Source organism: Phocoena phocoena, chromosome 19, assembly GCF_963924675.1.
Source record: "Phocoena phocoena chromosome 19, mPhoPho1.1, whole genome shotgun sequence".
Lineage (NCBI taxonomy): Eukaryota > Metazoa > Chordata > Mammalia > Artiodactyla > Phocoenidae > Phocoena > Phocoena phocoena.
This window is the reverse complement of record NC_089237.1, coordinates 43380277-43407605: the sequence shown is the minus strand read 5'-3', so window position 1 is coordinate 43407605 and position 27329 is coordinate 43380277. Positions and strand designations below refer to the sequence as shown.

Here is a 27329-nt window from a genome sequence, read left to right as displayed (position 1 = left end):
GTCCAGTCGGTTTACAGCCCCTTCGTCTTCCTTCCCACACCCCGAGCGGGAAGGGTTGAGGTGCTGATGGCCATGGAGGCCCGGGTACCCTGTACGGCTGCCTGGCCCAGAGCCAAGAAGGCAGCCCCGCAGCCTCCAGGCAAAGCGGCCCATCTCCTATGATGTTTCGCCAGACTCCAGGGTGGGAGCCTGGCTCGACGGGTCTACGTAAACAGGGTAGGAGGGCCACGTGCCTCCCCGTCTCGGCGGCTCTAAGCGTGGACGCGGGTTCTGGGTCTGAAGACAACCTCCTCTCCACTTTCGTCGCCCTTGATCATTTCTGGTTTTGGAGCTTGATACGATGACGTAACCTTCACCGAAGGGCTTCTTTGCCATTTGGAACTTTTCTATTTAGGTGTCAGCTTCTAACGAGGACAGGCAGGACACTGTCATATCCTGGACTCTCCCAACCCGGCCCCTCCTCTCGTCCAAAGGGACACAAGTAGGAGGCCTGACTTGGTGCTTGGGAAGACTCTGAAGGTCGGGGGCTTGCTAGCTGGGTCCGAGTGAAAGCGGGGAAGGACACGTGGCCCCCACCACGGCTCAGAGCTCTGAACACGGGCAGTGGAGGAGCCAGCAGTGGGCTGAGGGGTTCCAACAGGACTGAGGGCTGGAAGAGGTGGGCAGTTCCGGAACCTCGGCAAGACTGGTGATGGGCCAGGGCACCCTGTGGCTAGGAGGGTGGGCTCAGGGACCCTCTGCTTGCCACTCCTCCCTCCCCCTACTGTCCCTGTTCTCACGGATCAAGCCTTCATGGTGTACGCAGCTGCTGGGCTAGGCCTTAGCTCTGGGGTCAAATGTCAGTCAGGGACTGGGATGTATCTAAACAGCCAAAGCCCTTAGTCCCATCTTCTTGGTGCCTCCCCCGCGGGCTTCATGGAAGAGGCATCTTCCCAGGCACTGGAAACCCTGGCTGGGAACCACCGGATCAGTCCAGATGTTATTTGGATTTTATGTCTCTGCTTTTTCCAGCAGGTATGGACTGGATTACAAGGGTCAAAGGTGAACCCAAGCTCTCTGTGAACTCCCGACCCTCATAATCCAGCTCGGCTCCTGGTCAGGGTGTCCTCTGCAAGAGGAGGAAGGGACAGCAGCCCTTCGGTAGGACGAGGGGAGACGGGATTTAGGGCCAACGCAGAGGCCGGGTCAAACCTTGTGGTCCCCCCACCATCCCGCTTGGGGAGCAGCCACAGACACGATGCTTCTCTTCCTCTGAACCCGTGTGGGTGCCTCACGCCTACAGGCTCCTCCAGAGGGGACGGCCACTTCTGCCCTCGGTGCCAGTGACCTCTGCACAGACGGTTTTTATTATCACCTATTGTACAACGAGTCCAACTCTGCAGAAACATACATGTAAACATTTGCTGTCTGTCGGGACAGGTCTGCTTGTTGGTGATGTCATTTTAAGACACAGCAGGCGCGGCTCCATCTCCGGGACCCCAGTGTCTTTACGGACGAACAGTCTAAACCGAGGCCTCGTGCTCCGGATCCGCAGCACTTAGGACGATGGCTGGCGTTTTGAAGAGTTGTTTTTTTGTCGTGGCGGTTGTTTGGATGTTTTAGAAACCCATTTGAGAAAGAAATACAATGTCAGAAAAACGGCAGAGCTGGCTACATCTTTGGATTACTGGACTCCAGGACGCCCAAGCCAAACCTTTCAAACCGGGATACAACTTTGCTGCTGTTAATACTGCAAAGAGGAACAAAAACAAGGGTTATAGCCCCGCTGGTCTTGATCAGAATTGGGGCAGCATTAGCTAACGAGTGGGCCAGTTCCAGAAGCTCAGCAGAGGACCCAGCCCCACCAAGAAGTGGGAATGATGATACAGGCCAACGGCCTTGGCAGAGCTGTTCCTGGTTCCACTTGGCCGGGGGCTGAGCCTCAGCTGCAGTCCCTCCTGGAGGGCAGGGGCCTGTTCGTCTTGGAAGCCCCAGCGCGCCGAGTGGAACTGGGAGGGAAGAGAAACCCAGCCGCCGGTACTAAGAGTGGCATTGCGTGCTCCTTCCTAGAAACAGTCCCCAAATGCTGGGGTGCGTCAGGGCCATCTGGGAAGCAGGCTGAGATGCGGGTTCTCAGCATCTGCCTCCAGACACCCGGATTCGGGTCTTGGGGAGGCCCAGGCATCTGCGTTTGGTAAGCAGTGGAGGACCTGTGGGTGACCTGTCAGCCACACTCTTGCCGAATGCTGGCTCGGGGTCTGGTACCTTCCGTCTGCACTGGGCAGACGGAAGGGGAGTAATGCTGCAGGGGGGGAGAGGGCAGAAACGTTTTCACTAGTGAAACCGTTTGGAGACAGGTCCCACCCCCTTGCTTCAGGACAGCTTTCCCCGGTGTGTGGCCGAGGACACAGCTCTTCCGAGCTGGTGTCTTTCACGGCAACAGAACCCGTGGTGTCACAACCCTAGCCCTCCAGAGGGGACCACCCGGCAGCTCTGAAACCATTCCACTCCGTGTTGGACAAGATCCCCGCGGGTTAAAAGCCAAGCAAAACCCCGACCCCTGTCCTGCGGACACACCCCACGGGGGGCCGGTGTGCTGGGGGACCAGGGAGACGGGGGATCTCTCTCGCTGAGCTGTTAGTAGGGAGACAGGGCCACCCCACAGAAGAAGCGCTAGAGAGAGATGAAGTTGTGTCCAGGAAGGCGGTTCTGGGGGTGCTGTTAGGGGGACCCTCCATGGAGAGCAGTTACTCAAGCACACGCAGGCCGCGGAGCGGGGCGAGGGCCAGTTTTAACAAACAAAGCAAGAGACAAGTCTTAGCAGAGAAGGCCGGAGTGGCGGCGATCGCATCCCCTGGGTTAGTGCCCGCATCGCTGTTTGAGCTCGAGTAGAAGTCACGGTGCCGAGCGTGGATTAGGAGGAAGAAAGCCCCGGTACATGCAAGGCAGCCAGGCCTACAACCTACAGAAGGAAAGAGAAGAGGGGAGAGCAGCGTCAGAACCCAAGCCCTCGGGGAGCGGGCAGGGGAGCGGCCGAGGCCTGGCCAGGGCATGGGGCAGGGACCCCTCTTTCCCTGCAGACAAAGAAAGGGACATCCCCACTCCATTCCAGGCTTTGGCAGCAGAGCAAGCTTGGAAGGGAGCCTGGCACAAAGAACCTCCCCCAAGCTCGCGCCTAGGACATGGCCACAGAATTCTGTAGAGGTCGACCAGCAGGCCCACTGTCCCTCAGCCCCTGACCATCAAAATCAACGTCTCGGAGTTTTTACTATTTCTGCTCCCTGCATTCTCTTCTTTAGAGTCTGGCCAGAGGGGATCCTGGGGACTCAGACCAGTGATCTGAGTTCTCTCCCCACCACGGATAAGCCATCGTCTGCCAGCGTGTGGACAGAGGCCCTGCCACATGCCATCGGTCTGCTCTCAGCCCAGCGAGAGAAACACGAGCTTGCAGGGCCCTTGCCGGTGGCCATGTGAGCTGCCAGAGTGTCACTTTCGTTTATGGGAATACAACATGCCAAGAAGGGGAAGCTGGAAGCAGAGACAGAACAGGAGGCAGGATGTGCAAAGGGTTAACTGCAAACAGGCAGAGAATCACGGAAACAGCAGAAAACACACTATTCCTCCAGGACTGGACAGTTGTTCTTAAAGTCAGGGTGACCGTAACGTCCTTTCCCGTAGTAGCGGCTCCGCCAGCGCCTGGGAGCACCCGCAACCATTTTACCAGGCGTGGGAGGAGCGTGGTCCGGCAGGTGATGGAGATGGGCACCCAGTGTGGACGGGTGGAGGAAGGGCCACAGGAATCAGGGTGGCGGGAGAGCGGGAGATGACAGGCCAGGCCAGCGGATCCGCCACCGCCCCCCCGAAAATAAAAAAAGAAAAGCAACAAGACGGATGGAAAAGAAAAGAGAAAGTGAGAATTAGAGGCTTGAGTGTGTAGAAGTAAAAATCATGAACAGGAAGCTTTGATACAGACTCACTGAGGTATGCTGGCATTCCTTCCTAGAAGGGGCTAAAACTGATCCCTTTGGGCAGGAAACAACCCCCATTTGTGACTCAGTGTCCCACATGTGGAATGGGAAGGTGGGGCTCTGTGGCCTTTCGGGAATCCGGAATCACCTTCTCCTGAATACCCGTACCACTCCTCAGCCCCTACTCCACGCCCCGTCCCCAGCGCAGCCTTCGCTTTTGTGCAGGAGAAAACCAGGGCCCGGTGCGCTAAACGAGTTGCCCAAGGTCTGACAAACCAGATCCTTGTACTTCTTGAGAGTCCAGGAGACGCCCAGGCTCCCACCCAAAACCCAGCTCCCATGACCCCTCTCTTCTGGACACCCTTCCTCAAGCTCCCCGGTGGGCAGTGTGCCCACAGAAGCTGAGTTTCTGCCCGGCACTCAGCACATTGTCATCATCCCCATCACCCATCAAATATTCATTGAGCAATTACTACATCCTGGGAGTGTGCTTAGAGCTGAGAATACAGAGGTGATAAGGCAGCGTCCTGCTCCGAGGGCTTACAGCGTACGTCTGCTTGTCTTTATCCTAATTAAACTATCAACTCCGTGCGGGTGGAGGCCCGGCCCTGGCCTGTCGCCTCAGGTGTGGCACAGCTGTCAGCAACGGTTGGGTAAAACCCACACCTCTGATGGCAACATCTGTTACCCCCTATTTGTATTAGACTCTGACCCATCTTAAGTGCAAAATACTGAATCTAATCTCACATTCTAAGGTACAGCATTCCCTCACCCCAAATCGTCATTCCTCAGACTGTCCCTCCAACTGGCCTAAGTTGCCAACTTTGCTGTGTTTCTTCAAGTTCTCCTCCTTGCACCCTCTGCTGGGCTGACCCAGCCTGGGCCTCTCCTCACCTGCAGCTCGAAGCCTGGTTTGGTTTACTTTCAAAACGAGCTGGCAAACTAGGTGTAAGTCAAATCTGGCTACAAAAAAGTCATGACCATTTTAGAGCTGTCAAAAAAAATTAAAAACCAAAACAGAGAACGTGTGACAGAGACCACATGACCTGCAAGCCTAAAATACTTACTATCTGGCTCTTTCTAGAACAAGAGGAGTGCCACTGCCACCACACACTTGGGCAGGTGTGAGATCCGGGTGTAGCTGCTCCGGGGGCTACGCTGGGTGTAGGGGTTAGACAGGCTCTCGCCCCCTGCCACTGCCTGACTCCCACCAAGAGAAGCCCCACTTTGTCTGTTCTATGTCCTGGGCCTGTGGGAGATGACATTTCTAGAAAGTGCATTACCCCTTAAAGTTCAAAGCCATGCATCTCGTCCAGGAGGCCAGCCACGTGTGACCTGCTTCTTGTTTCTGTACAATCCACAAACTAAGAATGTTTTTTACCTTTCTAAATGATCGGGGGGTGGGGGGTGGGAATCAAAAGAAGACTATTTCATGACCTGTGAAAATTACATGAAATTCAAGTTTCAGCATCCGTAAGTAATGTTTTACTAGAACCAGCCAGCCCACAAGTTTGTGGGTCTGTGGCTGATCCTGAACCAAATAGCAGAGCTGGGTCATTGTGACAGAGACTGTACGTGGTGGTGTCGTCGCTCTGCACGCCACTGGGCACCCTGCAAATCCCAGTGACAAGGAGCCATCACTCGAGGTTCCCTCTCGGCCTGCCAAGCTAAACTATTTCCCACGTGGCCCTTGACAATTTTGCCTACCCTCCCGCTCCTATAAAGCTGTGGAAGCTGGGGCTGGGAACAAGGAAGGACTTGCCCAGATTCCCGCAGAGGCAGGGCAGAGGTCTGTTTTTGAATGTTCTGGAAGACAGAGCCAGAGGGACAAAGAAAAAAGGGAATGAGGCAGAAGACAGGAGTGGAGACCACCCCAGCACGGAGGGCTGCAAAGGATCATGTGATTACACAGAAAGCAGATGGGCTCCCAGTGTCAAAGCCGCACATAAACCCAGGTGGTGCGGTCCCCGTGACAGGTGGCTAATCTGGGGGCTAGAAAGCTCTGTGCCATTTTAAGCAACAGCTGCTCGGCTGGTTTCGGTAAAGCTCTGTCTGGCCCCCTCTCAGGCAGAACCTTCTTTTTTTTAACCTTTTAACCCAGAAATTTTATTTCTTTTTTTTTTTTAATTAATTTTTATTGGAGTATAGTTGCTTTACAATGTTGTGTTAGTTTCTACTGTACAGCAAAGTGAATCAGCTGTTATGAACCCAGGCTAACGCTGGGCTGGAGAGCAGGCAGAACCTTCTTGTCAGGGCCCAGCCTGGGCCCAGCGTCAGCACTGGGCTGATAACAGTGATGTGGAGGTTTCCACAGAGGAGAACGGGAGACGCTGGCCTATGAAAGAGTCTCCTAAATAAATGCGATGAGCGGAATCCCGACATCCCTTGGGCGAGGGGACTAGTCACCTCTGGCTAACCAGCTCTGGGGGTTCCCTAGATCAAAGTCTCGGGCAGACAGAGCAGAGAGCGCCCTTCAAGACGCCTGGCTGCAGGTTTGGCTCCGAGGGGTACTTACTCGGCAGACTTCCAGAAGTGCCCGGGGTGCGAGAGCCTCCGGTTCAGCTTGGGCAGCTTCTCCAGCATGTCCATCAGCAGGGGGAAGCTGGGCCTCTCCTGCAGGTCGAAGGCCCAGCAGGCGGACAGGATCTCCTGCAAAGCGAGCCGGCATTGGAGGACGTGAGAGCTGGCCGGGAGCGAGGGGGTCGCGGCCGGGGCACTCTGCCCAGGGTCCCTTCCGTGTTCCCGAGCGCCCCCTGCTGGTGGTCGCCTCACTCTCCTGCCGACACCGAGGTGACTGGCCCTGGCTGGAGTAGGGCCGTGAAATAACTGAATTTGAGAAGAGCCCTCACACTTCCAGTGAAAATGAAGGGCACGGGCCTTCCTCCCCTCCTTCCTTCCTCGACCTCCCTGGAATAACAGCTACAAAGACGAATGAAAGGTCATAGGAAAGAGATCAGAAATGGGGTCACGGACGTTCGGAATGGAAAGCGGAAGGCAGCGTGTTGACAGGTGAAACACAAGATTGCTCGGAAGGTGTGCAGGGCTGGTGGCAGGGACAAGAGGACTGAGTACAGGGCAGCAGTGAGAGTCGACAGAACAGCTGTCCCGACAGTCCCGAGTCGGGACAAAGCCCTTCTCTCTTTGGCCTTCTGCTGCCTACTCTCCGGATCCACGTGTGCACACAGCACACCCCTCGGCCTTTCGATTCAGAAGAAGTCCCTGGGAGAAGACAGGCCGGCACGCACGGCCAGGCAGAAGGTGCTCGTGCAACAGGGCCGATGGTGACCCTGCCGGGAAACTCACAGCCTACTTAGCGCTTCACCTGGATGAGTGCCGGGTGGTCCTCCCAGACGTTTCCATTGCTATGCTGCCCAGGTACCTACTGGGGCTACTTATCAACATCCTGGCTGGCATCTGTCTGCTCCGGGCCTATCTGACTCATGAGCGCGTGGTAAACCCTGACGGCGCTGAGAACACCGCCCCCCGGGCTCGTTCATGTATCACTGTGCCAGGCGGGGGAACTTACAAACTACAATGCAGAGACGCCATTAATGATATTCAGTCATGTGAGGGCAGCGACCGTATTATGATTTGGCATCTTGAAAACAGATTTGCTGTGGAAACCTTGAATTGTTCTCGAACGGTCGGGAACAACGTTGAGAAAAGATCTGACACGGCAACAACCCCACTGTTTGTACTTTATACAGTGAAATTTGTTATTATCCTCTTTCTAGTAAGTAACATACAGGCTTTATTGTCTTACCTCATAGTTCAGTCAAAACCATTATCTTTATTTCCTTCCTGTCCTTTTTTTTTAAAGATAATTTTTCTTTTTAAAGGTTAGCAGTGGGGTGGTGAAGGACACAGACCTCCCAGCCGGCAGCAAAGAGGCCTGCCCGCCACCCATCCGCCTCTGGGTCCCACGTCTCAGGTGAGTGAAGGGCAGCCAGCCGCCTGCCCTCTACCCCACCTTCCTCTCCCAGTGCAGGGGCCTGGGGGGCTACTTACGGTGACTTCCTTCCCCAGGCTGATGGAGGCCAGGACTCGCTTCATTCCCTCTCCGCTTCCAATCTGCCAGATCAGGGCCTCCGCCGCTTGGTTCTTCAAGGGCCAGTCTCTGGCTTGCAGCTCATACCAAACGGTCCTGTGGAGACCAGCCACCCACGTGGCCTGAGCTCCCTGGCGGCACGGCTCGGCTCAGCTCAGCTCACACCCCGGAGGTGCCTGCTGCCCTGACGCCAGGAGCCCGGCTGGAGGACCCAGCATCCCCCTCCTACCTTCCTCACCCGCCAGGCTTCCGGGAATGCCTTGACTCCCTCCCGGGGCCCTGCGCTCCCACTGTGGCAGGAAGACTCAGACAGCACGGGCTCTGGACAGAGATCCCGGTACAACCGTTCAACCTCCGTGGGGTGGCTGCCCAGGGCCAAGGTTGTCTGAGGAGTGACAAGAATGCCCAGCCCTGGGCCTGGCACACGCAGGTGCTCAGGAAATGATAGTTAAAGGTCAGGCCAGGAAGAGACCACCCGCGAGGGAAGGATCCCCCGAGAGATTACGGGCTGAGGCCGTCACTCAGACCCTCCCAGTCCCCTTGCCCTTCTCGACTTATCTGGATGGGGCCTTCTCCGTTAGACCCACCCTGTCCAACCTGGGGGCCACGTGGGGCTACTGAGTACCTGAAATGTGGGGAGGGGAACTGAGGTGTAAAACACACACCAGTTTTTGAAAGCTTTGTGGGGTAGAATTTTAATTTCTTATTTTGATTACATGCTGAAATGATAATACTTTGGCTATACTGAGTTAAATATCTATTGAAACGGATTTCACCGGTTTCCTTTTTTTTTTTGGCCGTGCCACACTGCATGCAGAATCTTAGTTCCCCGACCAGGGATCTAACCACGCCCCCTGCAGTGGAAGCGCGGAGTCCTAACCACTGGACTGCCAGGGAATTCCCTCTTTTTCTTTTTTAATGTGGCGAAGAGAAAACTCTACACATCTGGCTCAATTATGTTTCTATGTTTCTATGTTTCTATCGGTCAGCACCCCAGCCCTTTGTGGGGCACAGCTGGCAGGACTCCCTGTTCTCCCAGAGGGACAGTCCTTGATGAGCTCTGGTGAGCGTCCTCATGGGGCAACAGGTGGGAATGACACCCAGAGTTAAGGATTCTATACAATCAGCTAATTTAGTCCTCATTTAACAGCTCTACCAGGGAGGTACTTTATTCTTCCCATTTTACAGGTGGGGAAACAGAAGGTCAAGGACGTGGTCACTGGCCCAAACAAGTGGCTGATCCCGACTCAAAGCACACCTCCCCCTGCCCCACCCCCGTGGCCAGTAGGACCCTCTCTTTGAGCCACACTTGGCCTCAGAGCCTCAGGCGGAGGGGTGCCAGGGGCCTTCTCACCCGAATGCATAGACGTCAGCCGCTTTGGAGAAGGGCAGCTGGTCCTCGTCCTTCCCAGGGGTCATCTCCCTCACGATCTCGGGGGCCAGGTAGCACAGCCAGTCATGTGACAGCTTCAGCTGGTTCTCACGCCTGGAGGCCAAGAGGTCAGGGCAAGGACATGGCCTTCAGTCAGCAGCAAAGAGGCCCGCAGGGCAAACACCCGCCCCAGGGCTGGTGCACCACCCACCATGGCCCAGAAAAGCAGCACACCCATCATGCACTTGCTCTGGGGGAATGTTACCAAGGAGTGATAACCAGGCTTTTCTAGAAAGCAGGCCAAGAACAGGCATCGGCAGGGAGTTGCACTGGAGGGTGCCGATTCTCTACCCTGGGAGTGTGAAGGGCATCTCCAAGCAGGGGATCAGATCTGCCTGTGGGCCTTACAACCCGGCCTGGGTCTGGCTCTCCAGCCCGGCTGCCGCCCTCCCTCCTGGGGTCCAGACGCTTGGGAAGGAGACTTTCTCCCCATCCCCACGCCCCCTTCAAGACTTGCGGAACTAGAACCTGACGTTCTTCCTCATAATGGGGACGTGAACCCTGGTCCCCTGCCCAAGTCGGTGAGCGTACAGGGAACATGTGAGTGAGGGGACCCAACCACCACGGGGGCCAGCCTGAGAATGAAGCACTACGAGTGACCTAAGTGTCACCCAAACCTGATTCTGGACCAGAAACACAAGAGCAGGACCAGAGCAGACCTGGCCTCTCCTACAGGGAGGGCTGCCCCTCAGTGACAGACGGCGAGTGCCCAGACCTCGGCTGGACCTCAGGCCCACCAGCACCGCCCAGTTCCTCCCTAGTCTGTCCGGATGCCCAAGGCCAACTGACCGTCCCTCTCGGACCACGCCTGAGATCCCGAACAGCCCGAAGTCTGTGATGACCACTTTGCCGTTGTCGTAGAAGACATTCTTGGATTTGAGATCTTTGTGCACGATGCCCTTGGCATGGAGATATCCCATTCCCTGGAAGATAGCGAGCCTCACGTCAGGAGCGGAGGGAAGGTGAACGACGAATGACTTAGCTCCTACTCTGGGCCGGGCCCTGGGCGGGACGGGACGCCCTACCCCACCCCCTCATTTAATCTTCACCACCCTGTCTCCTTTTTACAGGGGAGGAAAGCCAGCCTCAGAGATGGGAAGTCACCGGCCCCAGGCCACACTGCAGCTCAGGGGCATTGCTGAGCTCTGGCGCCAGGCCAGTAGGCACTCCTGCTGTGTCAGCGCGCTGCCCAACACCCGCCTTCTACTCAGATGAGGCGTGGAAAGGGTGAGGGGTGAGGGGCTGGGGGTCAGGAAGTACATAAAGGTTCACCGTGATGCTACTCTCTGTGTCAAGTTTTAAGAGACCCGAGTGATCTGGGGTCTCTCTCAGGCTTCGCTGGCCTCTCCCCTCAGGCTGGGCAAGGGCTAGGGCTGGGGAACAGAGAGGAATTCCCATAGAGGGAGCCCCTGAGCTCAAGTGGTCCCACTGCCTGTGCTGTGGTAGAAGTCCTGGACTAAAGCTGAAATCCAGCCCAGATTCTAACTCACTGTGGGGCCTTGGACTTGACTTCTAAGCCTCAGTTTCCTCAACCTGCCAAGTGACAAGGTCGGGGCTGGGTGATTTCTAACCAACGCTCTATTGGGACTGAACACTGCCAGGTGCATGGGATATGGGAGACCCGACGCAGGCATGATCTCATCCAAGGCCAAAGCCAGGATTCCCAGGTCCCCTGCTGCTCTGATGCTCTTGGGAACGGGGAGCGGGGAGGGAGAAGGGGGTGCTGTACGAGATGCATGACTGAAATGGGCATCCCTGCTGGGTCAGAAAGAGGCACGTGTAAACCCATCCCCCAACCTCCCACATCAAGGGTGCTTCACGTGTGAGAACCCCGCCTGACTTTAAAGGTATCTTGGGGTGAGACGGGGAGAAGTAAAACCGGCAAAAGCCACATTTAGGAAACAGAAGAATGAGCTGTGAGGCGGAAGCAGACAGAACTCAGCGGAGCGCAGAGCGCAGACCGAGAGGGGCTGGAGCGTGTCAGAGAAGAATGTACACAAGGCGGATGCTCTTCTGCAAGAGATGGGAGGGCTCGGGGTGCACTGCGGCCACTTCCCTCAGGCCTGCTGAGAGCTGTCATCCTGCCACGGAAGCCGAGAGTTCCAGGAAAGAGTAACTTGCTCTTTCCCAAAACACCATCCTGAATGTAAAACGATCCTCCTTAAAATATCTGCCCATTTCCCAAACCAAACCAAGGCACAAGCCTTCCCCAGTGACCAAAGAGAGCCAAGACCCCCATCTTGGGTTGAACAGGGACCAGCTGTGTGACTGAGGATAAGTGCCTGTACCTCTCTGAGCCTTGTTTATAAAATAGGTGTCACAGCCTCAAATGGCCAGAGAGTAGACAGAAAGTGCCCAGGTCTGGAACACAAACCCTCCTTCCTTCCCATAATTTCACAATGCCTCTAGAGTGGCCCCCAAGCCCTCTAACCAAAGGTCAAGCCCCCGTCATTATATTTTGAGCCTCAAAATATCAGAGATGAGTACAAAAGGAAGTGGCTTAGAAGTTCTCAGAAGAAGGGGGATGGGGAAAATAAATCAGCCAGCAGAGAGGAAGCTTCTGGCTCTGCAGCTCTAAAACCTTTGCACAACCTTTCTCTTCTGCCCTGGAATCTTCCAGATGGCTCACTGAACCTAACTCAGCAACCAGACTCCCACAGTGTCCTGACGATAAGGAGGGAGAACAGTTTGGGGGAGGAGGGCTGAGTCGGGCAGAGTGTGGAGCAGGGCCCAGCAGGTTTGGGGCCATCACAGAGTAGGTGTGACGCTCTGCAGGTCCCTCCAACTTCTCTGCAATGAGACAGACTACAAAGGAAGGCGTAAGTGTGATATTTGGGTTTGGGGGCTGCAAAAGTTTAATGCATTAGTGTAGCCACGTGGAAATGTCACGTGGAAATCTTGGTGTTCATAAATGTCACTGAGATTTTTATCTTTTCCTTTCCAACGACGCGCGCACACACACACACACACAATGGATGCAAGGAGGGAGGGAGAAAAAAGAACAGAAGGCAAGACTAACTAACGACAGGAAAGGGACAAAAACTTGGTGGGAGCTGGTAAGAGAAAGCTTTCCCACAAAAACGAGAACCTGGAAAGAGGAAGCCCTATCCAGCACTAATCTAGTTTTTCTCTGGGCCTGTCTGTCGCTAAATAAAGCAACAAATAAGCTTTACTTTCATTTTTGTTTAATTACTTTAAAAAGATGAAAGGAGGGGCTTCCCTGGTGGCACAGTGGTTGAGAGTCCACCTGCCAGTGCAGGGGACACAGGTTCGAGCCCTGGTCCGGGAAGATCCCACATGCCGCGGAGCAACTAAGCCTGTGCACCACAACTACTGAGCCTGCACTCTAGAGCCCGTGAGCCACAACTACTGAGCCTGCGTGCCACAACTACTGAAGCCCGCACTCCTAGAGCCCGTGCTCCGCAACAAGAGAAGCCACCGCAGTGAGAAGCCCGCGCACTGCAACAAAGAGTAGCCCCCGCTCACCGCAACTAGAGAAAGCCCGTGCGCAGCAAGGAAGCCCCAACGTAGCCCAAAATTAATTACTTAATTATTTTTTAAAAAAGGCTGCCTGAGTTGAGCCTGAAGCCCTGTCCTCATGAAACTTGGATTTGGAAACTTTAAGGCAGAACCTCTGTCCCGAACCTTAATCAATTCTAACAGACTCTCACCAAGCGCTGGCCCTGGACCCAACGCTCTCTCCATGGATTATCCCAGTTTACCTTTGCACCAATCCAATGAGGGAGGCGACACTGGCATCTCCATTTCACAGGGGAGGAAGCCAAGGCTCAGAGAGGCTAATCGACCTGCCCGAAGTCACACAGCTGGTGTGACCAAGATTCAAACTCAAGCCATCTGTCTTTAAAACCCACTGAGTTTCTCCAGGGTGTCCAGCTCCCAGCAGACAAGACAGGGACAGAGGGAAGGAGATGGGGGTCCCACCCCTGAGGTGCCCCACCTAAAGGGAAAAACAGAGCAGCCACCACCACTACCCTGACATGGTCAGACAGACTGGGGGACAGCCAGGAACTCTGGAACCAGCTGGATGCCCCTTCACCTTAATGATCTCCTGGGCGATCTGCCTGGTCTTGTTGATGTCCACAGATGTCTTGGGGTCCCTCACAAACGAGTGCAACGTCCGTCCCTTGCAGAAGCTGTGAGGAGTGGTGGGTCAGGCAGAGATCTGGGAGCCCCTCTGGAGCCGGGGAGAAGCAGGGGCAGAGCTGTGCCCACCGGCCTCGGGAGGGCTCTCTCTGTCCCCTAGACCCTGGGTGCCTGAATCCTCGTTCTTGACCAGCCTGATGCCCATTCCTGCTGGGGCCTGGCCTGAGTGGGCAAGAACGCCGGTTCCCCGAGGCCTAGGGCCTGCCCACCATAGGACAGGAAACTCAGTTCACCAAGCCTCCTGGCAATTCAGAGCAGCCCACCTTTGTGGAAGTTCGAGGCAGGAACACGCCCAGGCAAACTCAGCAGCCAGGGAAGAATCTTTGGCCTTCTCGGGCCATAACCAGGCAGCATCAGGGCTCTGGGCTCACCATAACGATTTTCATGATCGTGTTATTTTCTGATCACAGGGATTTTATTACAATGCGGCGTGTGCTGGAGGGGAGGGGTGGCTGTCAGGCATGTCAGAGTGATTATTAGATAAGGGGCTTGTATGTTGTGGTCCCCACCTGTACCGACTCCTAAAACCCGGAGCGAGGAAGGACCCAGACAGAATGTGTAGCTTCATTCCCCTGCTCCAGGGAGAAGCTGACTTAAGCCATCTGAGGAAGGGGCTAGTTTTTAGGAATCATCTCCAAGGAGATAAGGTTCTTGGACCCTCAAGGTCTGGAATATCGGCTGATGGTTGCTTTTCTGTGTTCCAGTCCCCTCAGCAGATTCTAAAACACGTTAACTTTTTTTGGTTAATGTCCTTTCATTCTTTTGCTATATGTATTCCCTTTAAGGAAACTCAGACCTCTCATGGGACTGGGTGGATGAGGGAGAGATGGGAGGATGAATGACGGACGGCACTGAGGCTGGGATCCGGGGGATGCTGAGCTGGGGTAACCACACGCTCCCTGAAGCGTCACGGTGTCATGCTTGGGCTGGAATTTGGTCCCCACCCCACCAGGTCCACGTGGTGACCTGATGACCTCACACTGCTTGGGAGTTCTAGTGGGTATTTACCTCGGATATGCAAGCAAGATGGAAATCATTTTTTACTTAGTAAACAAATACGGTTTGTTTGAGGAGAAGGTGTTTTTTCGAAGCACAGGGTCCAACTATAGAGAATGTCATCAGACTATTCTTTTGGCTGATGGGATTCAAGTGGTTTTTAGTTTTTTTCTTGACACCACGTCTATTCCAAAGATTCGTCACTAACCTCATACTGTTTTTCCTGATTTTAGAAGTAAAGACCCAATAACAACTTTTTCAATGCCATGGGCAAAAATGTTTCAGTTTCACACCCCTCTCGTGCTCAGGGGGGTAATGGGCACTCATCCACTGATGGTGGGAGGGGAAACTGGTGGACACTTTCTGGAGTAGAAACGGACAGCGTACATCAAAACGTGACATACGTGCACTCTGACCCAGCCCCGCACACGTACTGCCAGAAGTTCACCAAGATACAGAAACAGAGATGCTCGTGACGACAAAGTGTCCAGCCAAAGAGGGCTGGTTAAATAAATTAGGGGAGGACCAGCGATCGGGTTCCAGAGAGAACCCAGAGCCCAGCTGTGGGACTCGACCCAATTCCACTCCACTTTCAGTGACACCATATTGGTAACTTGAAATCAACTGCGGTGAGAGTGTTTACACCACAGGAATTGACAGATGCCATGTATCAATACTAGAGCTTCCCTCACCACCACCCAAGAGCTGGTTGTTAAACATTTACCAGCACACCACTGGAGGTTCTGCTACGTGACGTGATGGGAACACTATACAGGTATTCAGATTAGACCTCAGACCTGCACTCCAGCCAAGAAGGCAAAGTAACCAGTAGGCTCTTCGGTGTGTATTTTCACAAACACATAAATAGTTACAAACCAAATAGATAAACAGTTTAAAAACAGGAGCGTATACAAATTTTTTTTATTTTAATGGAAGGCGTGATAAGGAACTGTTTATAGTATCCACCTTTGGGGAGAAGCACCCGGGTGGGGTGGGAAGAGACTGGTTTTCACTTTATACTTTTCTGGAACATTTGAATTTTCTCTATCCTTAGGTACTGTTTTATTTATTTAATGTCAATGGGGTTATATGATGGAGAAATTACACCTCATTTTTGGTTTTCTTCTCCATACCTCTCTAAATGAAATCTTCCATGCCCTCCGGGGTGTCCACACAAATAACAGGGCCCCCAGGGAAAGGGGAAGAGGAGGCGGCCACCCCAGGGAGAGTGGGACCGAGTTACCTGGTGATGATGGCCAGGTGCGGTGGGTTCATGCAGGCCCCCATGAAGAGCACCACGTTCTCGTGCCGCGTCTGCCGGTAGTTCATCACCTCCTTTTTGAACAGCTTCAGGTGGTCCTGGTTGTGGCCGTCCATCTCCAGCAGGCGGATGGCCACCTCGCCGTGCCAGCGGCCGCGGTGCACCCGGCCCCAGCGGCCCTGCCCGATGGGCTCGCCCAGCTCCACCTGCTCGAAGGGGATGTCCCACTCCTGCAGGTACACGCTGGTCTGGCTGGCCTTGCGAGAGATGGGGCCTCGCCAGGGCCGGCGGGAGCTCGGCAGGTCATCCAACTCATCCTCGTCGTCTTCGACCTCCGACCTGCCGGCCTCGGGCTCCTCAGCCTGGAAGGAGAGGAGGAGGGGATAGAGGGGGGCAGGGGACCTGGGGGCAGGCGGGGAGCAGAGGGGCCTGGGTTCAGGAAGCCTGGGCTCTAGTCGCAGCTCTGCGGGGCTTGCTGTGGACAGCAGGCAGGTCACCGCACCACACAGCCTCAATGTCCCAATCCACAGACTACGGCACTTGGCCCTTTTTCCCGCTAATGTTCCAAGACCCACCTATGAGTGACATCTAATCGCTGGGGAAGAGCATTAACATCCCCTGGCATGAAGAACTGGACCGCATTCGCCCTTTCTGGCTATGCTTTTGTTTAAACACACAGTTTCTGACTCTCCACTGTGTAAGAATAAATAAGTCTGCTATCTGCTCAAGATCTTTAAGCCACCGCACTGCTCGGCTGACACTGGTTCAAGGGTCAAGGTAGCAATTCTTGGCCCCAGCTACAGTCAGAATCACCTGGGGATCTTTGATAAGTCCACACACCCGGCCCCACCCCGGACAGACCAAAGGAGAGTCTTCTGGGCTGGGGCCCAGGCCTTCTGGCTGGGGGTGAAAACCATGGGAATGAAGAGTTTACTTTAGCCTCAAAAAAACAGAAAAGCAGAAGGAAGCTTGCTTCGTGGCATCCCTCGTTGCTCTCCCTGCCACGTGCACTGCTCGAGTCTGCTGCGGCGGGTGGCGGTGGGCACCTGAGATGGCCCTCGACAGGGCCCGGTGCCCATATGCTCCCAGACCCCTGCACGTGCTGAGCCGGGGAGAGAGGAGAGAGCTGCACCGTCGACGGCTTGCGTGTCGCCATCACTCACCTCCACTTCGTGATCCTCGGACGCATCTGCTTTTGGCGGGTTCTCAAGCCTAAGAGTAAAACAGCGTTTGTCCAAGAGACCCCGAGGCCGGGCCATTCTGCTCCCAGCTGGGCAGGGGACTCCCCATGTGAGGTCTGAGAAAGGGGCACCAGGCCTGGATCCCTACTTTGACCCACTTGGCCGTGGGAAAGGCAGTCAGGATGCTGTGGAAACACACAGGAGGCCGAGGACCAGACCCCGTTTCCCTTCTCTGGCCTTGGCCTTCTCCAGACTTAATCTGAGGGTGGTAGGGGCCGACGGGTGGGCAGTGACCATCAGGGCCCTTTCGAATCTGACAACCAGTATGGGGCTCTGAGCACATGCACAGGACTTGGAATTCTACTTGAGAACTGGCTCTGTTGCTCCCTAAGCTGTGCGACTGGATGCAATTTCTTAACCTCTCTGAGCTGGCTTCCTCGTCTGTATGTTGAGGATGACACCTACTTTACACCTGGCTGAGAAATATACAAAAAAATGTGAGACAAGTACTCAGCACGGCCTGACACAGAAAGGGCTCCATAAACAGGAGCCATATAATTAGGTTTCTCTAACGCTGAGTGCCCTTCGCCGGGCCTTCCTGGGTCACAGACGACTGCCCCACCCAATGCTGACTGCACCAACAGGAGGCAACTGAAACCCTATGGCTGAGTTCACTGGATCACAGGGTGAACTAGCCCAAGCGGTGTCCCATCTGGCTGCCCAGGTACATGGCAAGGTCTGGAATGGGAGGGTCAGAGATTTAAAGGTGGAGGTGGGAGGCGGTCAGGGATGTGCGTCCAGCTTTAACAAGTCCCCAAGGAGGAGAGAGCGCAGGGCTGCCTACCGGGAACTGTCCGCTTCGGCGAATGGGACTGCCTGAGGAAATGCCGAAATGTCTGGAGGAAACAGAAAACAAACATGAGGCGTGAGACCCCCTTCCACTCCCCCGGAAGAGACAGTGTTTGCAAAGCCAGCACCCGCAGGGCCGAGCGTGCTCCGCCAGCAGCCCCTCGCTGGGCCGCACACGTGCTCCGGGGCCACTTCCCCTGGGCTTTTCCTAAAACAGAACACGGACGCAGCCTCCACAGCCCTCGGTTTTGCCCACACAGCTCTGCCGTGGGAAGGGACTCCAGTGGGGGAGGAGGCTGAGACTTCTCAGTCACCACCATCGCCCCGTGGCCAAACCGCCCCAGACAAGCAAGTGGCGAGAGCGACAGGGCTGCTCTTTACCGGGTGTGTGGGCCAGACCCCCCTCCACGGCTCCGAGGCAGGGGCTGGTTTCACACCCCTTGAGAGTGGGGAGACTCTCGGGCCAGCAGAGGCCCAAGGCCGGACTCGCAGGTGGCTCACTAGTGTCACGTGGTGCCTGGCACAGCCGCCGGGGACTGCTGGTGGGGACCAGGGGCCCCATCCCCTCAGCTTAAGGGTTTGGGTGGCTGGTGGGGCAGCCTCTGGGCAGAGAGCAATGCACGGTCCACACGCCGGGGGCCCCAGGATTGGGCAGCTGGCACTGACCCCTGAGCCTGGGGCCTTCCCAGCTTCAGCACTGAAAGCCCCACATCCAGGGGACACAGGACAGATGGTCACCGCAGTGAGGGGCCAACACGTTACAGGCCAAATGCCCCACGGCTGCTTCTGCCGCTGGCTTCTTTCTGTCCTCTCTGGTCCCTTCTAATCGCACACGGGAAGGCTGGCAGCCCCAGGCCTGGGTGGGCCCCTTGCTCCCCTTTTCAGCAAAAGAAGAGACTGGAGGTGGCAGTGGCTTGAGCTAATCAGGGCCTCTCCCTGTCCTCTAGGACAAATAGCGCCCCCATCAGCCAGCAAACCTCCCTCTGGGCTTTCTCCAAGGCTACCCCTGTAGCTTTCTCAACATCTCTATCATACTTGGAGAGTCTGATAGAGGTCGTGGGCCTTCTTATTAGGGAAATGCACACATGTACCCAACATCTGTGTACAATTTCTGGGGAATCCTAGACCCGGAAGCCTCTTCTAAGGCTCTTCCAGACACCACTACACTGTGTCTGCAGACTGTCAAGGGCGGCCTGGTGTTTCCACCCACCCAACGCTGCTCACATGTTTCCACAGAAGATAAACACATGCACGGGGACAGGGGGACATGGGGAGGTGGGGGTCTGGGGAGAAACCGCACCCCAAGTTGTGGGGGAGGCAAAATGTCTCTGAATCTTCATACTTTTCCTTAAACGTTAAGAGTGCATTTTGCATTCTGCTCCAGATATGTCCACACTTGTTTTAATAGAACTATATTTCCCTTCTCTCCCCCCTGACATATCTTCAGAGCAAGATGGACCCTTCTGGAAGAAGAACCGCACGTTTTCCCCACGCTTTCAAGGGTGCTCCCCTGTACGTCACCCTAGAGCAGTAACCAGGGAGGCTCTTGGAGGGGAACCACGGGAAAAATGGGTGTGAAGCCACAGAGCAGCGCAGGGAGCCTGGCCCTGAGCCCAGCCAGCCTGCACAGCCTGCAAAACCACTGGGGTGGGCCTGTAAGAACTAACAGGGGCTCCCAGTCACTCCCCTCATGGAGCTGGGCTGGGGAACAGAAAAGCCTGGAATAACCAAAATACCAGGACTTCAAGACAGACCTGTTTAATCCAGGAAAAACAAAATTAGCTACAGTCTTTGTCTAAAACACACAGAACCTTCATATGGCCGAGTTCAGAATTAAAGTTGCAGATTACGTGTACTATCGCTTGTCACCTCCAGCTAGAGAAATAAGTACTAATTGTATAAACTCCTTAGGGGCAGGAATATGGTCAAATGCAAAGGCTGGCACACAGAAGGTGTACAAAACAATTTCTGTGGAAGGGAATCGACGAGAATGTCTTATTGAAAGTTTTCTTCTTTATAAACTTTCTGCACTGGAGGCATTTCCAACAACTGCCAGCAGATGGCGCTGTGTGACAAGGCTCTGGAAGGTGAGGCCCGCCGAGTAAGCGAAGGCTGCTGACCTTCCCAAACTGACATCCCCTTCTTTAAGATCGGGTAGTAGTTTCCCCGCCATTATATAGAGGAAGATATCTTGTCAGATGCTCATAAGACATCAGCAAGAGATCCTCTCCCCTTATTCTGCAGACTGGGTTTCTGCCACCTCCTAGCTGTGTGACCCTGGACAAGTTGCTTGAAGTGTCTGTGCAAGACGAAGGACTGGATGGATGCCAAGGGTCCTCCCAGGAAGGCACTGCTCCTGTGAAGGGCCAGCCTCAAGGCTACTCCCTCTGGCCCCTTGCCCAGCCTCAACAGACAGTCAGCTCTCAAAATAGGTGGGTGTGAGACTCAGGTACCTCCAAGGCGCCCAGGGAGAGGGCTGGACAGAGGCGGGCCACGTCAAGGGGCAGTTGGTGGAACCATGCAAAGGACTCACCCGGGAAGATAAACTGCTGTCTATGATGCATATAGTAGGCAGCTTTAAACAGAAGAGCAGGTAAGTCACACACACAACAGCAAATGCAGCAGCAGGAGAGGGGACGGAGGCACGGGCTCGGGGGAGAGGGGCTGCTTATAGGGCTGGGGCAGCCCTTCCCCACCTGCCCTGCCCCAGCTTCCACGGAGGAAGGAGGAAAAGAGCTGGGAGGAAGCGGTTATTAGCAGGAGCCCCCAGGAGTAAAGGCACTTGCACCGGAGGGCTGGGGCTTGGAGACCCAGTCCCAGGGAACAGCCTGCTGCAGAGCCCTGGCCGATTCCATCCACCTCCCAGGCCCCCTTCTCCTCTGTGAACTGAGCATGAGCCCAGGAGGGCAAAATACAACGGGAGATTCTGGAAACACTGAACAGTGCTGTGTGCAGGAGGGAAAAATCCCCCGGCCCGCATTCACACCTGCCAAGTGCTGAGGCTTCGGTCACTAGAAGTCACCATCCAAAACAATAACCTTGCTCCAGGGTTAGCCTCGGAGATACACAGAAATGCTCCCCACGACAGAGTGGGTGGACGGTAGGAGGAGGTCCCATCCCACCTTAACAGCCGGACCAGCCCAGCCCGTGACCAGAGAGAGAGCAGATCCTGGAGAGTGAGGGCTCTGTGCAGGGGACAATGTGAGGCCAGCCTGGGGACATCAGGGAAAGCTGAGAAGCTCTGGCAGACATCACACAAAGGACTTTTTCACTGGCTGTTGTTTTTCAAACAGGCCCTTCCTTTCAGAAAAACCCAAACTAGGACGTTCAGCAGAAGACTGGGTTTCAGAGCATAACAATGACAGAGCAGAACACGAGAGGAGGGTGATCACGCGGGGCCGTCGCTGGGTCTCTGGGGAGGGAGAGGTGGGCTCGGGACGACACACTAATGTCGGGAGATGTCCAGCCACATGCGTGTTAAGGTGAAGGGGCAGGCAAAAAAGAAGAAGGATTCTTAAAAGTCTCACCATCCCCCAAAAGAAGTCCCTGGGACCCTGCGGAGATGGGCCCAGAGAGGCTGCCTGGCCTCCTGCCAGCTGCAAGCAACCCCAGCCAGGGCTCCCCTGGCACAGGGAGAGCTGTGCCTCTGTCCTCCCCAGCCTGGAGCCCCAGGGGCCAGTGACAGGTGGGGCCTGGCCTGGCACTCCATGGGCTGAAGCTGGCAGTGGGCCTGGCTGGGTCCGGAGCAAACTAGAATATCCCAGCCACCCTCCTCCCCTGAGCTGCCACCTGAAACACACCGAGGGCCAAGACCAACTGCAAGGGGCCTCCTGGGAGGCCAGGGTCGGAGTTCAATCCCGGACGGATGAGTGGGCTTTGCTCTGCTCCTGGGGGAGGTGGGACACCCCAGGCCTGGCCGAGCGGCGGGGTCCCTGTCCCTATAGAGCCGGGGCAGCCGGGACCATGGTCAGAGGTCAGCTCTGCTCTGGCACGCACTCCCCGGTGGACTCCGTGGCCTCATCCATACAAGGGGATAGCCTAACTCCAGCCTCACACGGTCTCTTGTTTTATGGAAAAGGGAACCAAAGCACCCCTTTAAGCAGCTTGTCCAGACCACAGAGCAGGTAAGCCACAGAGCCCCGGATTCCCTCGCCCCAGCCTTCTGAGCCCGCCCCAGCCCTGTCCTGCTTGTCCTGCTTCCTGGGAGCTCAGAAGCCCCGAGTGAGCGAACAACGCCCAGGAGAAGCCACCCCGTGCATGGGAGGGCAGCATTGGGATCAGGTCAAGGACCCAGGCTTGGGGCTTCCCTGGTGGCTCAGTGGTTAAGAATCCGCCTGCCAGTGCAGGGGTCACGGGTTTGATCCCTGGTCCGGGAAGATCCCACATGCCGCGGAGCAACTAAGCCCGTGCGTCACAACTACTGAGCCTGAGCTCTAGAGCCCGCCCATGAGCCACAACTACTGAACTGGCGCGCCTGGAGCCCGTGCTCTGCACCAAGAGAAGCCACCGCAATGAGGAGCCGGCGCACCGCAACGAAGAGTAGCGCCGCAACTAGAGAAAACCCGCGCGCAGCAACGAAGACCCAACGCAGCCAAAAATAAATAGGTTAAATATATTAAAAAAAGAAAAAAACCCAGGCTTTCCATCAGACTTGGCTTTGATCCCACCTCTGCAGCTTGTATGCTGTACAGCTCAGGGCAAGCTGCTTGCTCCCTCCGAACCTGCGTCCCCATCTGTAAAATGGGTGCAATCACAGCAAGTTTAAGTACGGGGATGCTCTTGGGCTCGGCACAGAGCCTGGCTCCCAGCAAGTGCTCTTAGTGGTGGCAGTGTCTGACCTTGAGCCTGCCGGGGTGTGCAGAGAAGGGACATGCAACCCCACCCCTGAGGCCCGAGAAAGCCCCGAGGTGTGGTACCTGGGAAGTTGAACCTGCCGTCCCTCTGGCCGGGCGAGGGGTTGGGGGGCGTGGTGGCACTGGGTGGGTTGGACGACGTCGGGAAGGGCGCTGGCGAGGAGGGCGTGGAAGACGTGGTGGAGGACGGGTTGCTGCTGGAGTCCAGGTGGTTCATGGCCAGAGGATGCTCCTGCGGGACCAGAGACACAGGCAGTGGCAGGGACCGCCCAGCCCCGCCTGCCCCCCACCCCTCCCCGCCTAAAACGGAGGTCAGCCAGGGCGTCCTGGCGTTTTATGGGTCTGATATTTGAGGGGAGAACGGGATAGGGAGACGCGCACCTCAACGTTCATCCCCTGGAGGGCTCCTCTCATCTTTCCTATTTCAGCTCAAGCGTCCTTTCCTCCCCGAAGTCCTTCCCCAGTCCTGGCCGGGGCGTGCTCCTCCCCTTTATCCCCCCTGGTTCCCAGCACTCTCCATCAGGGCACTTGAACTACGGTTTGTCAGCTGCAGGCGTCTTGGGCGGTTTTCTGAAGACTCTCTCTCCACCACGCTGTGTGTGTCCCCCGAGAGCGAGGACCACACCTGCTCGTCATACACCCAGGGCCTGGCTCTGCTCTGGCTACAGAGTAGGCTCTTTTCACGAATTAAAGTCAGCCTCTGACAAGCCGCTATTTAGTGGGTGGTAACAGTGGGTGCCTCATAAGTGCTCCCTCCACTCAGCAGGGGGACCTGCCGGCTAGGACATTCAGTGGCGTGGGCCCTAGCAAGGCCAGAGGGCCACCTGAGGGAGGGCTACTGGGGGGACTGAGTCTACATCAAGGGGGGACCCTGGGCCTGATCAGTGTTTCCCAGACCACACGCCAATTCCTCGGGGGGTTGGGGAGGGATTCCTGGTCAAAAAAGTTGGGGCCAAGTTGGGTTAAATGCTACACTCAACCGGTCTCTCCTCTACAGGCCCTCAAGGCTCTGGGATGCACGGTAGACTCTGGAATCCACCAAAGCCATGCAGTGGGCTTCGCTGTCCAGCGGCCACCCACACTGCCTATTGCCAAGCTAAAGGGGGGAGGGGGCTGCAACCACTGGCCCTCACTCTGTCCGCTCACATGTCAAGGCCAGACCCTCCATCCCGGTCAGGCCAGGCCAGCCAGGGCAGGGGGCTAGCTCGAGGCAGGTTGAATCCCAGCCCCGACTCAGCTGCTGTATGACCTTGGATGAATCACCCCACCCTTCTGAGCCACACGGCGCACTGTCTACACAGCAGGGGCATCAGCTGCTGCCTCAGGGGGTCGGTTATTCGCTCAGCATTCAGTACACACGTTCCCTCGCTGCCTGTTGTGTGCCAACCACCAAGGCAGGCATCAGGGGCCCGACGGGAGCACAACCCCACGGGCCTGCCCCCCACAGCACCCATGCACCCTGGGCCTGCCTCTCATTCACGGGGGACCCCGTGCTCAATTTCCTCATCTGTAAAGTGGAGGTGATACCAAATTCCCTGGCGGTCCGGTGGTTAGGGCTCTGCGCTTTCACCGTCGAGGGCGCAGGTTCAATCCCTGGTCAGGGAACTAAGATCCCATAAGCCGTGTGGCGCGGCCGAAGAAAGAAAAATAATGGAGGTGATACCAGCACGTGACCTTTAGAACTACGGTGGGGATCAAACGAGGATCAGTGGAAAAAGTTCCCGACTCAGTGTAAGTACTCAGGAAATGGTGGCTCAAAACAGAGGAGGGGGGGTATGGGCACATAACTGAGATTTGGACACAAATGCGAAATCTACGAAATGGCTAAATATGGGATCCCTAAAGGCCTCCCTCTGGCCACACACCCCGGGTTGCAGTATCATTGTCCCCTGCTGGACCTCCACATTGGGGGTGCTTCACAGAAAGGAACCCTGGGTGAGGGTTCGCCTCACATTATACCTTTTTGGTCAGTGCTTTGGGGAGGGTTCCGAAATGGGGTTCGGCTGCTCTGTCCACCGGATTGTTGATGTCCGAGGGGACAGATTCTGTCCTCCGAAGCCTGGGTACTGTTTAAAAAGAGGGGCGTGGTAACCATCAGCAGGAAACAGGTTCAAGAAAGATGCACCCCAAAGCCAGAAGGGGGAAGGGTAGAACACTCACGTGGAAGGAAGGATATTCTACAGGCGGGGGCTTCTTTTGTGCACTTGTTATGACACTTCAACCTGGTAACGAAGGCAGGGTCAGTGCACGAAAAGCCACACGGGACCCCGGGACACACGCAGGGGCTCGGAAGCACTGCCTGGAAGTTTTGTGCAACACTCAACCATGACTGCCTCAACTCCCACAAATGTCTCAACAAACATTAGCTTAAGCGTGTAGAACATCTGATGTTAATAGTACTAGCAGCTACTATCTGTTGCGTACGACCATGTTCCTGCTATCACCTGCCCAGTCTTCACGTCAAAGCACGTTTGATCACACCCACTTTAACTTGCTGTGGGTCACACAGCGATTTCTCTCTTCTAAACAAAAGGAGACCCTCTATCCGTGTTCAGAAAGCTTGAGACAAGTCTGAACTTAAAAGAGATGAATTAGAAGGAAAATGTTTCCATTACCAAAGGGTCCCAGGGAAGCAAGGGGCAGCCCCTCCTGCTACATTCCTACACAGGCTACGTGGTCTGAGGACCAGAATGGCAGAAGTGGAAAGAGCTGGATTCTTGGTTTGGTTCTGCCGGCTGAACCCCCTCTTGGGGTTCTCGTTGATCAAACGGGCTGATGGCTGGGGCTCTACCAACTTCACTGCAATTGCAGGAGAGCCTGGGGCTCAGAGGTTATCCTGTGCTCTCCGCATGAAAGGTATTACTTGAGAGGGAGCTGGAGGTCCCCAATTTAAAGCCAAATGACCAGGAGCCACAAAAGACCTAGACTGGTGAGAAAGGTCTGGCTTCTCCTTTGCGTTTTCCTGATGACTTTCCTAACCACAGTTTATCCAATTGACACACATGAGACCCATCACCTACGGTCTGGCAGGAGCCCAAATGCTTTAACTATACACACTAGCTCAGATTCTTGGAGCAATCCTGATGGACAGAGAGACCTGGCATCATCTTCCCAAATGTACACCTGACAAAAATGAGGCCCAGAAAGGGCAAGCACCTTGCCCCAGGTCACACAGCAACACAGGGGCGAAGTAGACTGGGAGCAGACTCCACATCCATCCTTTATAAGGTGAGGGCAGCCAGACAGCAGGGCACAGACTCTGCTCACCCTACATTGTTCACTATCCTTGCCTTTCTTTCCTACCAGAAACCACAACAGTAGGGAAAACGGTTGAATTTGTATAGAATCTACATTCTCCCCTCACTCTCTTCTGGAAGTACCATAAGCCACTTCTCTGTTTCTACCATTCCCTGTCCCCATTTCCCCATTCCTTGTGTGCTAACACGTAAGGCTAAACTTCAGAACTCCTTACAGTTTCCAGAACAGTCCTGCCATTCCTCTCTGCCTTTGTACAAGACGCTCTCTTGGCCTGGAATTCTCTTTCCTCCTTAGTCTACCTGGTAAACTTCTATTCATCCTTCAGAGCCCACCTCAAATATTCCCTTCTTCTAAGAGTGCTGTGCCTGATGCTCCCTTAATCTTCCTAGAGAGGGCTGATCACTCCCTGGTGTGCTGAGATTATGAATAGGTTTAGGAACTCTCAAAGGAGTTCCTTTGAACTCCGACTTGACCTAAGGCCAAGAATCAGATAGCAAGACTATTACTAAAGTAAAAGCACGGAGTCTGCCTCCCCTGTCACGCCCCGCCCATCACCTGCAATGCTTGCACTTCACTCCGAACATCATGCTCTTCTGGCACACGTGGCAGACCTGCGACAGCCAGGACTTGGTGGAGAACCTGTACGGGGTGGACACACAGAAATGCTCAGGGAGGCCAGGATGGAGAAGGGTCCACAAAGCGGCAGAGAGACCAGGAGACTTGGTTCCATCCCAGAGCCCCGGGCACCCTCTCGCATGCAGGGCAGGGACACCCAGAGGCCACTGCTTCCCCCAGGCATTCAGATGTCTTAGTCACAGAGTCTTCATTGCCAGAGTCCCAAAGCTGGTGTGGTCACCGACGCCAGCTCTCTGGCAGGCAATTTGGCAAAAGCAATCAAAATCATAAGTGCGCACACAGAGCGATTCCAGTGCCAGGAATTCATCCAACAGATGCTCCCACGGGTGTCAAACGATGCACTGAAAAGGTTACTCACTGTAGCATGTTTGTGGCAGAAAAGACGAGAAACAAGCTGTGTCGTTTAGGTGTACAGGTGACTGACTGCATAAAGTATGATCCGTGCACACCACCAAATACCACGCAGCCGGAAAGTAAAATAAGGAAGCTCTTTTTGCACAAATAGGCAATGGCCATTAAATCATGCTGTCGGTGAAAAAAGCAAGGTACAGTGCAACACAACTCCACTTATATGAAGTTCAAGTACAGGAAAAACTAACCTATGATGACAGAAGTGAAAAGTACCTCTGGGTGGTAGCACTACGGACTGAGAAGAGCCAAAGAAAACTTTCTGGGATGTGGAGGCTCTGAATCTTCCTCTGGGT

General features: G+C 55.2%; 1 protein-coding gene across 3 annotated transcripts in view; it reads right to left on the bottom strand.

Annotated features, from left to right (window-relative positions):
• Positions 1-1650: 1650 nt before the first annotated feature.
• KSR1 (kinase suppressor of ras 1) overlaps positions 1651-27329 on the bottom strand; it is a 145261-nt gene continuing 119582 nt past the window's right edge. The window contains exons 7-21 of one of the 3 annotated variants that reach the window (XM_065896956.1): positions 26545-26628; positions 24892-24953; positions 24691-24797; positions 22795-22963; positions 20412-20453; positions 17874-17925; positions 17012-17060; positions 15831-16210; positions 13485-13581; positions 10217-10350; positions 9350-9481; positions 7956-8091; positions 6463-6596; positions 3595-3675; positions 1651-1729 (exon numbers count right to left, since the gene is read on the bottom strand). In XM_065896956.1, coding sequence (XP_065753028.1) covers positions 1651-1729; positions 3595-3675; positions 6463-6596; positions 7956-8091; positions 9350-9481; positions 10217-10350; positions 13485-13581; positions 15831-16210; positions 17012-17060; positions 17874-17925; positions 20412-20453; positions 22795-22963; positions 24691-24797; positions 24892-24953; positions 26545-26628 — 1738 coding nt within the window. Of the gene's footprint in view, positions 1730-3594; positions 3676-6458; positions 6597-7955; positions 8092-9349; positions 9482-10216; positions 10351-13484; positions 13582-15830; positions 16211-17011; positions 17061-17873; positions 17926-19877; positions 19944-20411; positions 20454-22794; positions 22964-24690; positions 24798-24891; positions 24954-26544; positions 26629-27329 lie in introns of those variants that run through there. The other 2 variants (XM_065896957.1, XM_065896958.1) reach the window with 2 other exon arrangements.